General features: G+C 33.5%; 1 protein-coding gene across 1 annotated transcript in view; it reads right to left on the bottom strand.

Annotated features, from left to right (window-relative positions):
* Positions 1–827: 827 nt before the first annotated feature.
* ninaB (neither inactivation nor afterpotential B) overlaps positions 828–12,732 on the bottom strand; it is a 29,504-nt gene continuing 17,599 nt past the window's right edge. Inside the window, exons 4-14 of the mRNA XM_085957451.1 lie at positions 9,868–10,014; positions 8,294–8,404; positions 7,059–7,156; positions 5,580–5,660; positions 4,838–4,918; positions 4,614–4,738; positions 4,298–4,474; positions 2,869–3,073; positions 2,339–2,400; positions 2,111–2,209; positions 828–1,266 (exon numbers count right to left, since the gene is read on the bottom strand). Of these exons, the coding sequence (XP_085813577.1) occupies positions 1,060–1,266; positions 2,111–2,209; positions 2,339–2,400; positions 2,869–3,073; positions 4,298–4,474; positions 4,614–4,738; positions 4,838–4,918; positions 5,580–5,660; positions 7,059–7,156; positions 8,294–8,404; positions 9,868–10,014 (1,393 nt within the window). The 3' untranslated portion in view covers positions 828–1,059. The remainder of the gene's footprint in view (positions 1,267–2,110; positions 2,210–2,338; positions 2,401–2,868; positions 3,074–4,297; positions 4,475–4,613; positions 4,739–4,837; positions 4,919–5,579; positions 5,661–7,058; positions 7,157–8,293; positions 8,405–9,867; positions 10,015–12,732) is intronic.

Below are 12,732 nucleotides of genomic sequence, written 5' to 3'. Positions count from 1 at the left end.
ATTCCACTAGTACATGGTTTTATACAATATCTTTCACTGACATCGTCCAGACATGGATCATTCATATATTACAACATCACACCATAATGGGGGATGGGAGAGAGTCTTATATTAATGGCAAACGGTTGTCGTAGGTTGTTTAAGATCTGACATAAACAGTGCACACTTTATCAGTATGTTTATCATTATGTATTTGTTTTCATTGAACTAAGGACTACAATGTTTATATACTGTTTGTTAGTTTTTAAAATTCATAATCGAAGCCATAGTAGATAATATAGTCAAAATGCTGTCCATACATAAATGGTTTGATTTAGGCAAGGCTTTATGAATTTAAAAAAACTTACCAACACCATCTGCAATATGTATTTCTAATTCAACGAAAACAAATAAGTATGACTGAAAAAGTGTGCACTAATTTGTTGGATCGCCCCTAGCATACCTAAACTATTATGGTTTGGTTTAGGCAGGGCTAAATTGAATTTTAAAAACTAACCAACACCACCTGAAAATTGTATTCTTAGTCAATGAAAACAAAATAAGTATGACTGACAAAGTTTAATGTGCACTAATTATCTCGAATTTTAACAGTCTACTTCCACCCCTCGCCACTGTCTGATATAATGCAATAATTTTTAATGCTGGGGATAGGGAAGTAGGGGTTGTATAAAATGTGACATCATAAAATTAATAAAATATGAATTCACTTTTTCCGAGAAAATATTTCGAGATGACAGAGGTACTGAAATCAATCGATAATACTGTAAAATATCATAGCATAAATTGAAACAACTAAAAATAATGATAATGATTTTGCTCACAGTAGAGGCAGATTGTAGCTGTGGGTCACAGGATCAAATCCCACAGCTAACTAATTCAATTTCTGTTTGATTCAGAGCAAGGGCCCGATTAGTTGAGCGAGTGGCTAACAAAAAGAACCTGTTAAGATAACATCCACTGTTTACAGGTCCATTTGCTCCACTTAGAAATAAGCATGGTAGTTAACCTCGTAAGGTATAGCAGTCTTAAAAGAATTCTCTCAAGTAAAATGTGAATAGATCAATTATTCACGATGAGGGAACTGTTTAAGGTTTTGTTGGCGGGTAAGAACCAACCGTGGAGACACTTGGGAGCGGGACTGGGCGTTTCGAAGCAACAGCGGCCCAACTCGACAAAAGACCGCCCATCCAGCACGATCAACCCCACTTCGTGACTTCTCTCTCGGCCCCACACCATCGCAGCTATTACCACGCCGTCATCCTCGGCCTGTTATGTAATTAATATTTTAATTTCAACAAAATATATTCACTTATTTCCATGAGACCTTCATGGTTGGATGTTATTGGTTTTTGGAGTGTCAATGAGTGTTACTTCCCCTTTTTTCTTCAACGACATAGGCATGTTGCAGAGGCCATTTTTAAAACATAATGTACTAAAGAGGATTGTTAGATGTATGGTAATGAAATGTGAACTTATCTATAACTAATATGCAATGAACCCGGAAACCTAAAGAAGGAGGTAGAACACACAATGACACCTGCTCAAAAATCAACTACAGATATATTGAAGGGTTTATATTTTAATAAACATTTTCCCATACTTTTCTAAAATTAATTCAGTCATTCTATGAATACAGTGGCATCTATGGTCTGCTTTGTGTAGGATCTTAATACAATATTTGCACCAATATTGTCAACAGTCAATTATAAAAATATGGCAGATGGGTAAAAAAAATAAGCTACTTGAGTTAAATAAATACTTTTTATAGTCTATTGGCAAAAAGAAATTCGCCTACGGATTTGAAAAATTCTGTTCAGAACCAAACAAATTAGCTCTTCTGCACACAAATTTTTACCACTTCTATAAATAGGTATGTTTCGTTCGTTTTTCTTTTCTTGAAATATTTTAAGCTGTTGCGGTCTTGAAAAATGCTAGATTTGCTAAGAAAAACACTACAATGGCAACACTGCTATATACCCAAGAATGTACCTCTTGTACAATTTTCGTTTGGTCCTCGATAATATTGCTTCGATGCTTTCCCATGCTTAGGTAAAATTGCGATTTTAAAATAAAATTAAACAAATAATATTGAAACAGAAAGTATAATTACCTTTGCTCCGGGCCTCGGAATAAAAATTGGTTCACTGGGATAACAGTTGTCTTCGCACCAAGTTTTCCTGGTTTTCTCGAATACATCTATCTTTATAAGCTAAAAAAATTCATTTGATCAACATCAAGCCAGCATAAACAATGGTTTAATAATATTATGTAATGTCTATAATATTATATTATATTCTAAGAAATAGTGCATTATTAATAGTATAAATATATATTTTACCGTTCCAGGATTTTCAGCATCGACATCGGAGCTGATGGCATAAAAATAACGGTACAGTTTGCCTGAAACAAAAAATATATATTATATTACTACCATGTCAACCAAAATGTTAAATACATTAAATTATTACATACAATTTAAAACAAAAAGTAGTGAGAGGCAGCATTTTTCATGGGTGTATCAGTACGTATTGTTTTACACACATATTTTGTAATTTATTCCTCTGAACCTTAAGTGTAAACCGAGGTTCCACACACACAAAAAAGGTTGAGAATCACTGCCCCAATGGAACATAGTATTGGAATAAAATACTTTATTTCTCCCAACAAGATTGTGCTGCCATAATACAAAGAATAATAATATGAACATTTTGAATGACAACATTTGTTGGCGATGGCATAATGTTTTTAATATGGTTGAATTGGTAAGCTTATAAAAATGAATTATTTTCCCTGTTAAAAATTAATTATATACTTCTACGCTTTAGTTAGTAATTCAAGAATACATGTCAATTTAAAATAAGCACATACCTAAATATGAATCGTAGTTAATTCTTGGAGTCTCACATCCTACGGTACACAATAGTTCTGGTTTGACAGCAATCTTTCCTGCTGGAGTTATGTATGCGACGGCTTCTGTTCCTTCTAAAGTGACTTCGTCACCTTCCAGTGGCAATACAAACCGCATGGGTCGTCCCCTGAACATCTTGGCGTATTGCGGGTTTGACTGCATTGACTGCAAATTTGTTTTCAAAGATATAATATATAAAATATTTTGACTTGAGCCTAATTAGACAAACATAGTTGTTTAAAATCTTTTGATTTATAATAATAATTTACTGAGATTCACAATTAATAAACAAGCACATAATTAAACAAGTTGAGTAAATCATCATAATAATTGAGGTCTTGAGAATGAATCAACTTCAAAGTAAAATGTGCGATCATGAATTCAGGGGTTTAGGGGCCCTGCCCTATCTATAAAAACATAGTTTTGAGATAAACACAAATAAAGATTGTGATACTATGAAATTCATAAAATAAAGCACACTTTACTCAACTACCATATCTTGTAAACGGCTATATGTACACAATAAATATGATTATGGTATTATCGAAACTGGGGTTAACATTTTTCTCATTATATCTTAAAGCCCTGAATTCCACATAACTATTTTCAACATTATGTAAATAATGACATTTTGTCCTCAAATGTTATACGTACAATATTATAAACTTACTATTCTAAGAAATTAAAATTATATTTATTTATGTTTAGGTAAGTATTTGAATAAATAAGTAAAAAAAATCAAAAATATCGTCGGTCCCTATTAAAAAAGTCGGATCTGCAAAATGCTATTTTTCAGTACGAGCAATCAAAGATGTTTCATCAAATATCCTTTGTGACCTATTGCTTGCCATAATGAATAAAAATACGGGTTATAGAAACTTTTCTAAACGTTTATAAAAACATCCGTCTGTCCGGTGAACATAGCAGCAACTGTCAGATCCGACACATCTTGCTCACTCACGCCCAGCCAACAATGTCGGTTGGTAAAAACCGACATTGTTATTCGGACACTCTCGGTAGATCCGTCATTTTTAACTTGAATATCTCAAAATTTTTCAAACAAAAAAAACCGTGATTGTGGTATAAATGTTTAAAGTGTTCAAATAACTTTTACGTAATAATCCGAAAATGACAAAATTTCAGATCCGACTTTTTTAATAGGGACCGACGATATAATACATAGGAGTTATTGAGATGTATGTAATCTAATTAAAAATAACTATTCATGTTAAGCAGTTGGTTGTTTGAATCTTTTTTCAGGCATAAATAGATGATACAAAAACTGCTCCTAATTCATGTTTTATTGGTACGTTACTTGTACTCCTTTAATCCTCAGCTCCTCAATCATTATACCTAATATGTATATCTAAGCAATATTAAAGTTTCTACCTTCATGCTTTCAATATACATGCAGTCCAACATAGAGGGATCTTTGTAGCAGCAAATGTCGATGACCAGGTGTCCATCCTTTTCATACTGATTGATAATGTGCAAGTAGAAGAACGCTTCCGACTGAAACGTCTGCAGTACATGTCCATCGGATCGTTTCACAACATGAAAAAGTGTCTGTAATCATATTTTGTATATAATTTTGATTGTATGTAAAACAGTTTTGTTTTCTTGAAAACTGTATATATTTTCTTACAAGTGAATAAAAATTGATATTAGATGGCAACATTGTCATATACCCATATCATTTACTTACATCAAACTTTGGATACCATTTCAAGCAACCATTGGTCGGCTGGTTTGTCAGCTGTGACTTGACAAAATTACACAACGACACTGCCATTGGTTGTTCAACGATGATATAATAATTTTCTGTTATACCTGCAAGAGGATTTTTAAAAAATGACATTAGTTTTAACAGTAATTGTTTCATGTATTTACAATAAATATTATGTGTTTAAAAAGATTGGATGCATTTACCAAAAGTGTGCATGTATCCCGGATGGATTGGCCAACGTACTGGAATATTGGCAACTCTATGTGCACTGTCAAACATCCTTCCTACAATAGAAGTAAACATATTATAGTCAGGCAGCAACACATCGGTCAAAAGCACCAAATATTTTCAATGCTAATTAGGGCAATAGGTTTCAATTTTTGATTGGAACTACCTCCTCCTATGGCCATCTTAAAGTCCTATATTACCAATATTTCAGCTTTTAAAGCATTTGGGGTCCTTAATTTAGTTGTGTAGATATATATTTTCGGGGTCGAGGAATACATATTATAATATACAACTTTCAAATAAAATGTTATAAAATTAAAAAGTGTCAGAATTTTATAGTTTTTCTGTATTTTTTAGTCATTAACATTTTAAATTACATATTTTTCTTAGTTTCCAAAATCAATGTAATAAAAAAATAATACTATGTATAGATTGGTGGAAATTGAATTCAAATTCCAATTGATCTAAGTTTTGAACTAACCCATTTGAATCGTTTAGCTTCAGGTAGCTAGAAATAATTCAAATGAAATAATTCAAAACTTTAACATAGTAATATTAGAATTAATTGGAATTAAAAATTCGATGTTTTTCAAAATTTTGATCATTTTCATTTTAAATTATTGACATAACAGCGTTTACTTCAATTATTAGGAAAAACTGACAAAGCATTTATTAAATTTAATTGTATGATGTTTATGAGTAGGTATATATTCTTACCATCATCAACCTTTGGGAAGTGTACAATAGTGTACACGGGTCCCTTCTTAGTAACTGCCATTCCCAGGTTATATACATCCCCTAAAACACAAAATATTTTACTACATTTGTATTTCTTAATATTAGATAATATGATTAATGTTCGCTGTAACAGGTTGCAACAGATGGTGGGTGGACTTAACCATCAGACGTTTTAGATGCACAATTATTGCCTTTTACCCCCGTGCAACCGCACGCATACCTTAACTCACATTATTACTTCTTTTGGGTTAGGGATCTAGGTGCTCAGACCAAGCCGCGATCCGGTTGTGATGATGATCGGGATGAACTCTGGAGTCTGTGCTCGAGAGACGAATGTCGAAAGTGTCGAATGATTGTGAGTAGGTGACTGTGTTGAGTGGAGTGACGGTTGACTGTGTCGAGTGACCGGGATGAGTGACGAGTTATAGATCGTCCTCGCTATTTATACACATGAAATCAATACATGACAAGAGTCATTGTCGCAATTAAATAAATCATAATAGACACTGTTGATATAGGTTATGATTGAGGAAACTGCTGACAATCACTTCCGCCACTCCAATTTATTTTGAAAACAAAACATGAATATCGAAGTGTGTCACACTTGTAATACTGAATGATATGATTACTACACTTTCTTAGCGAAATCCCCGCTTTATCCCGCTCACTCTCTCTTCACACCTATACATTTATGTTATGTTCACCCACCAGCCATAGAGTTGTGTTACAGCGGTTGTCGATAGTAGTGGGCATAAGCTCTAATAGATATCATATTTAAAGATGTTATTTTACACGGTAAACAAATTGAATTAAAATAATAAGTGCATAAAATGAAAATATGGATGAGTAATCAATTCACTGATTTTTTTGTGTCTGGTTCTCGCTTCGGATTTGAACTGTTCGTAAGCGTTCAGTATGTTACTTATTCATAGTTTTAACGTTTTTTTATATAGTTTATAAAAATCGTTAGGTAAGTAGTTTTAAAAATAAATTTTCGAACATTAAAATTGTGAATAAATCAAAAATATTCTCAATACATTATAGAAAACTTAATAAAATGAATTTAAATAATAAAAATGACCATATAATAAGATGGAACCCTTTTAATTGTAAGTTTATCTTTGACTTTAAATATAAAATTTATGGTTTTTGACATTGGGACGTAAAAAAAATGTCTCAAATTGGAAGCTTCATATTTTTTCACTAGGTGCCTCTGCAAGACTCTTCTAGTGACAACCTACAGATGTCTGTAGTAGGCACATCTTTGTACAGTACGGACCCGAAATCCCTCCGTGTGCGCAACTGTTCTTATTCATCATCACAGTGACATAGTGAAGATTTTAATTATACCAAAGACAATCATGGGTATTTCCTTTTCTTGAGCATAACAACTTTCTTATTTACGTAGGTCATACAAAAAGATGACATCATAGGTATTAATATACGGTTGATACCAACCATTTTCCATGACGTGTGGATGCGAAGTATGGTTGATGATGGATACATGCTTGGAGATGTTTACTCTGTCACAAGTTTCCAGCGTCTCAGGATCGATTCTGAAGAAAAAAAAGGTGGGTAGGTAGGATTGGTGCATTTAAGTGGAGTTTTTATATAGGTATACAGATGATTTCGCTTAATTGGGCCACCAGTTAATTGGGGGAGCGGTTAACTTGGGCCAAATCTCAAGGAACGGAAACAAAACCAAGGAACTAACAGTAATTTACAACACTTAACAATTTAATATGATGTAATATCAGTGGCGCACCCAGGGGGGGGGGGGGGCAAGGGGCCCTGGCACCCCCCAAAAATGAACATTATCAGAATGATTTTAAACATTGAAATTGAAAGCCAATAAACTATACCTTTGGGCTTACTCCGGGCTTAGACAAATAAAAACACGGCAAAAAAATGATTTGTAATAATTTTCCAGCACCCTTTTTAGAAAAAATTCTTAGATTTTAATTTCTAACACAAAAGTTTTGAAACACTAATGTCAGGTTTTTTTTAGAAACACAATCCCTAATGGAACTGTCAAAAAATTCTCGGTGTCCACCCGAATTCCGGAGTGGTGTAGGTCATGGCTAGGGAGGGCTGACAGAGCTCTAGCCTGGGAGCCCGGGCTGTGGGGGGGGGGGGCGGCGTGTCAGGTTAACCAGATAAGTGAGATAAACACACATCATAAATTAGCTTTAATAGTAAAAAAAGTCGCCTGCGGCGCTATTATACTTCATAGCCATGAACATTTTCAATTACTTATATAATTGTGCAATATATTTTTTGATTATTATGTATCGATACTCGACAGCTCCATTATTAAAGTCGATGTATTAAAAATCGCCAATAATTCACTGTATAAGTACCCTTATTTGAACTGAAACACAATTTGAAGAACGTTAATGTAGTGTTTGACACTGCCTTTAATATTAGCGGTAGGTAGGGGGCCTGCCAAATATCCTAGCCTGAGGGCCCGTTTCAGGATGTGGGGACCATGGTGTAGGTACACCGAGTGCAATAGACATAATACCGATAAACCAGAAATTAGGCTGTGAAAAAGAAAAAGATCCTATGGGACTAATTTACATTCTCCTCCTTGCCCCCCCCCCCAATATTAAATCCTGGGTGCGCCACTGTGTAATATAATTTATAGTATTGAGCTATATAGTATGTAGGTATGTATGTAGTATCTAACTAACCTGTGAATGATAGGGCTCTCAGTGAAAGTATAGTACTCATCTCCAAACGGGTATACCGAAATCATTGCGTTGTCTGAAACTCCCTCTCCCGGCTTGAACATTGCCGATACCCTTTATTAAAAAAAACATGTTCATGAACATTAGTATCATCATATCTAGTACCTATAGATCCACATATCGCACCGTGAGTGTAAAACCAAGACATCTGCAAAAGACATATTTTGGATATATTAGGGTTTGAAGTCTTTGTTTTGTTAGGAGAAATAGAGTTTCTAAAAAAAAACATATTATTTGGTTTATATCTACATTATATTGCATGTTATTTCAGTTACTTCATTTTTACGTTATTAAGTTCACGACATTTTAATCTCGAAATTGAAAAATTTGCAGATGCCTTGGTTTAACACTCACGGTGCGATATCTAACTGCAAACAAATAATATAAATAAATAAATAATAATTATTGTGTTAAAAACTTTATGACTACACCTGTAAATATTGCTTTTAAATTAAATGTAGTTTGGACAGTCCACATCGTAAAAAATGTACAATTGCTACTTCCGATGAAAGAGTATTTACAGATGTTTTCCATCCTTCCACGGAATATTAAAAAACGTTGACATTTATTTAAAATATTTTTAAAAGTTTCGTACAAATGTTTATAAAAAAAAATTATACAACCTTTTTTCATATATTGTTTATTCTTTGTGGGCAGATCAGTAGCGGATCAAGTCAAGTGGAGGCCCTAAGCGGTAAAAATTTCGAGGCCCCCAAATTCAACTTAGAAAAAAAACGCGTGACTAGAGCCTTACCGCCGTTAGAAGACATACATATGAAACGGGGCGAGAGGAAAGAAAATTGTGTTTACGGAAAGAAATGTGTTGCTGGACATGAGTGGACCCACCACTACCACCACCTTTCGCAAGTCTTTCCAGTCACCCCGCTTCATCTCGTAGATTTTCTAATGCCAGTCGACCTATAGTGAGTCACTTCCTCTCGGTTATTGCTGAAACAACATTCACACAACGTCAGCAAAAATTATTAAATTCGGTGCGTTTTTAGTAGTGACTAATGAGTCACTTCTTCTAGGTTATTGCTGAACCAACATTCACACAACGTCAGGAAAAATGATTAAATTCGGTGCATTTTTTTATTGTTCGGAAACTAAGACTTAAGTAGCGAGACCATAATAAGCTAAACGATGAACTGCAGCCAATCACAGAAATTATCAAAATCCGTCTGTAAGACAATTCTTTAAAGACATTCCAAGATCTCGGGGCCCCTTGGTGCCTCGGGGTCCCACGCGGCCGCTTAGTCCGCTTACCGCTAGACCCGCCCCTGGGGCAGATGTATTTTGGTCTGTATTAATTATCGTAATGTATAATTCTCAGAAAGAATTCATGTATTAAACAAAATCTTTGTTCATCTATTGAATTAATCATCATAGATAATTTAATACATTTTAAATGAAAATCGTCATCAATTACATTTGACGGTTGTTCCTTTGCACATTGCAATTGTTTCGTTTCTCTAGTAATTGTCTCACCGACTTTCATAATTGAAGTATGCAATTACCTGTCAAATATAGAGTGGCAAGGGTCTGGTACAGATTTAGTCCCGAATTCCGTGACGACTATCCTTTGAGCAGCTTGGTTCTTCTTATAGGCTTCAGACTGCAGAAATCTGCATTGGTACGTCACTTCGCCATTCGAAATGGCAAATCTGACCAGAATAGGAGAGATACCATGTTAGATTTGTTAAGATTCACTTAATTCTTTTCATAAATTCTTTTATATAATATTGTGTTAGTTCAATAATAATCAAATTCAGCCTTTTCACTGGTACAACTGTGTTAAAGTCGAAAGTTATCTATATATACCGACAACTATAACCTTAGCTCTAGTGCTGCGTTGAGAGTATTGTCTTGTATTGCGATCGCCGCACCTCAAATTAAAGTTGTCGATCTATAGTATTGTCAAGTCTAGGGCAGTGTTTCTCAACACAATATGTTGAATAAAAGTGAATAAATATTATTAATATTATTATCGATACGATCGGACGGTATAAATACGCCAGAAAGGGCGTGGAAACTTCTTTTCACAATACATTCACGTAAAGTTCGGTGAATGATAGAAATTCCGTAATTTAGTTAAAAATTTTATTGAAAAATAAAGAAGCATTAATTTTATGGATTATCCTTTCTTCGCTCACTGCTAGGATAATAATTTAATAAAGTTATAGGTAACAAAATAAAAATAACATACAATTTCGTAAAATACCAGTAAAACTATATAACGAGAAAGTAGGATTTTACTTTTTTATGGTAATAAAATTGTCACAGTGGCTACACTTTTAATTTTTAGACAGGGTAGGAGAGTGTACCTACGTGTGCTTCTTATTAGCAATTCTACCAAAACATTTTAGTCGCAGGCAAGTCGTTATAGAGATTATAATTTGAGTAAAATAAAGATATCCCAAAATACTTCATTACAAATCTATAGGTACTTTGCATTTGACGTATTGGTTTCTCTTATAAAATCGATATCCTCACCGAAATAATAAAAAAAACACACACCAATATCCAATAAATAAATGTAATTTGACCAAAGTAACATCACTGTTTTAAATTCTTCAATTTTATGATAAAACAGCATTTGTCCTGAGTATGACAACATTGCGGAGTAACTTGGACAGTTAGTAGTTTTTTTTATTCATTTTAAGGAGGAGGAGGAGAGGCATAGAAATATTTTGTCAAATTGAAGCTTTAAACATAAAAAAAATTCTTAGTGATTACGTATTCTATTTACGATACGTAGGTATCCAATCAAAATTGTTTTATAAGATAAAAATCGGTGTGTGTACTTATGTACGCGCGATAGAAGTTATACTTCTTTGGCGTAACAAAACAAAAACAAAACTTGTGATAAACTAGATTCTTTGATTAGCTCTTAATTATCTTGTTAAATTACACACTCAAAAAAAGGACCGCTTATTGGAACGCCGTTGGTTTATTTCTATACACTTCAACTTATAATAGTTTGACGTTTATGACGTTTAATCGTTTGTTTACGTAAGGAATTGTAAATAGCCGACAATAATAAATTCGCTGCCTAGTCAACGGAACAATTCTAAATAAAGTATAATATTATTAGTTATAGTAAAAAAATAAATTATATGTTACATGTCATATTATGCCAAAAATCCACTCTGATCTGATTTCCCAAACGCGTCAAAAGAAGTATAACTTCAAAAATGTCTTAGTGATTACGTATTCTATTCTATGAGACCCGTAAATCAAAGTAATCTCAAGTAATACACCTTTACGATAAGTAGGTATCCAATAAAAATTGTTTTATAAGAAAAAAAATCTAAATAGATGGACGTTGACGCATTTATTATATAGTTAAATCTTAAATAATACAATTTGTATTGAAAATTAAATAATTGGTCCAAGGTGGTGGCCTATGAGCCGGTATTGATTTATTAATGAAACAGTAGGTATAAAAATATGGTTTTTTAACTACGAGTATTACAATGTCAATATTATGTTTGGCAATCTAAGTTTTTTATTCGGGATCATTATTACGTATTATGACATCCGTTTTTTCAAATATCTCGGAATAAAAGTCGGTATATTGAGGTAGGTAACTGTTACAGACTTTGGAACCAGCAATCTCAATGCATTTACGAAATTGGCGTAGAAATGTTAAAATTTAATTTCTTTATATGTTTCTAACGATTCCTATCTAGCACTCCCAATCTTTTCGTGTTACTATTCAAATAATAACAATAAAACATACGGTAGGTACACCGGATATTGCATAGGTAAGCAACCTATGCCTTCTCGTATTATAGATTATTTAAGAGAACACAACATGTTATTAAAAGTCGACGCTTGAAAGATATACTTGTAATAATTTCTGATTGAGACACTTTCGAGATGATCTTTTATATTTGCTTGCCAGTGGTCATCCACGACTGACGTCACATGGGTTTTGGTAATTTGGACCCTCCTCCATCTTGCATGACATGGTGTAGCGATGTAGCTAAGACGCAAGATGATTTTATTGCAATTGTAATAAGTAGTAAAGTTAACAAAAAACATAACTATGCTTGCACTGGAAAAAGAAAGAATTAAAATGAATAGTAATAAAAATAATGACAAAAAACAACGATTATGTTAAATTTAGTACACGAAAAATCCAAATGATATATTGAATTGATGATGGCTTGTAAGTTTTCATGGCCGGTGGATCATTTTTCGTGACTGGATAGCAGGTTACAGACCTCTACGATATCTCTACGGCCTACGCCACACCGAGGCCATTCTAAATGCGTTTTCTAAACTTTACTTCTTTGGTTAAAATTTAACATGGACGATTAGATTATTTATCGATACAGGTTGAATATTAAGTCGAACGGAATAATAAGCAAATGGAT

Source organism: Rhyacophila brunnea, unplaced genomic scaffold, assembly GCF_057557595.1.
Source record: "Rhyacophila brunnea isolate RB1 unplaced genomic scaffold, BYU_Rbru_1.0 scaffold_11, whole genome shotgun sequence".
Taxonomy (NCBI): domain Eukaryota; kingdom Metazoa; phylum Arthropoda; class Insecta; order Trichoptera; family Rhyacophilidae; genus Rhyacophila; species Rhyacophila brunnea.
The sequence above is the reverse complement of the archived record's forward strand: the minus strand, read 5'-3'. Positions and strand labels throughout refer to the sequence as shown.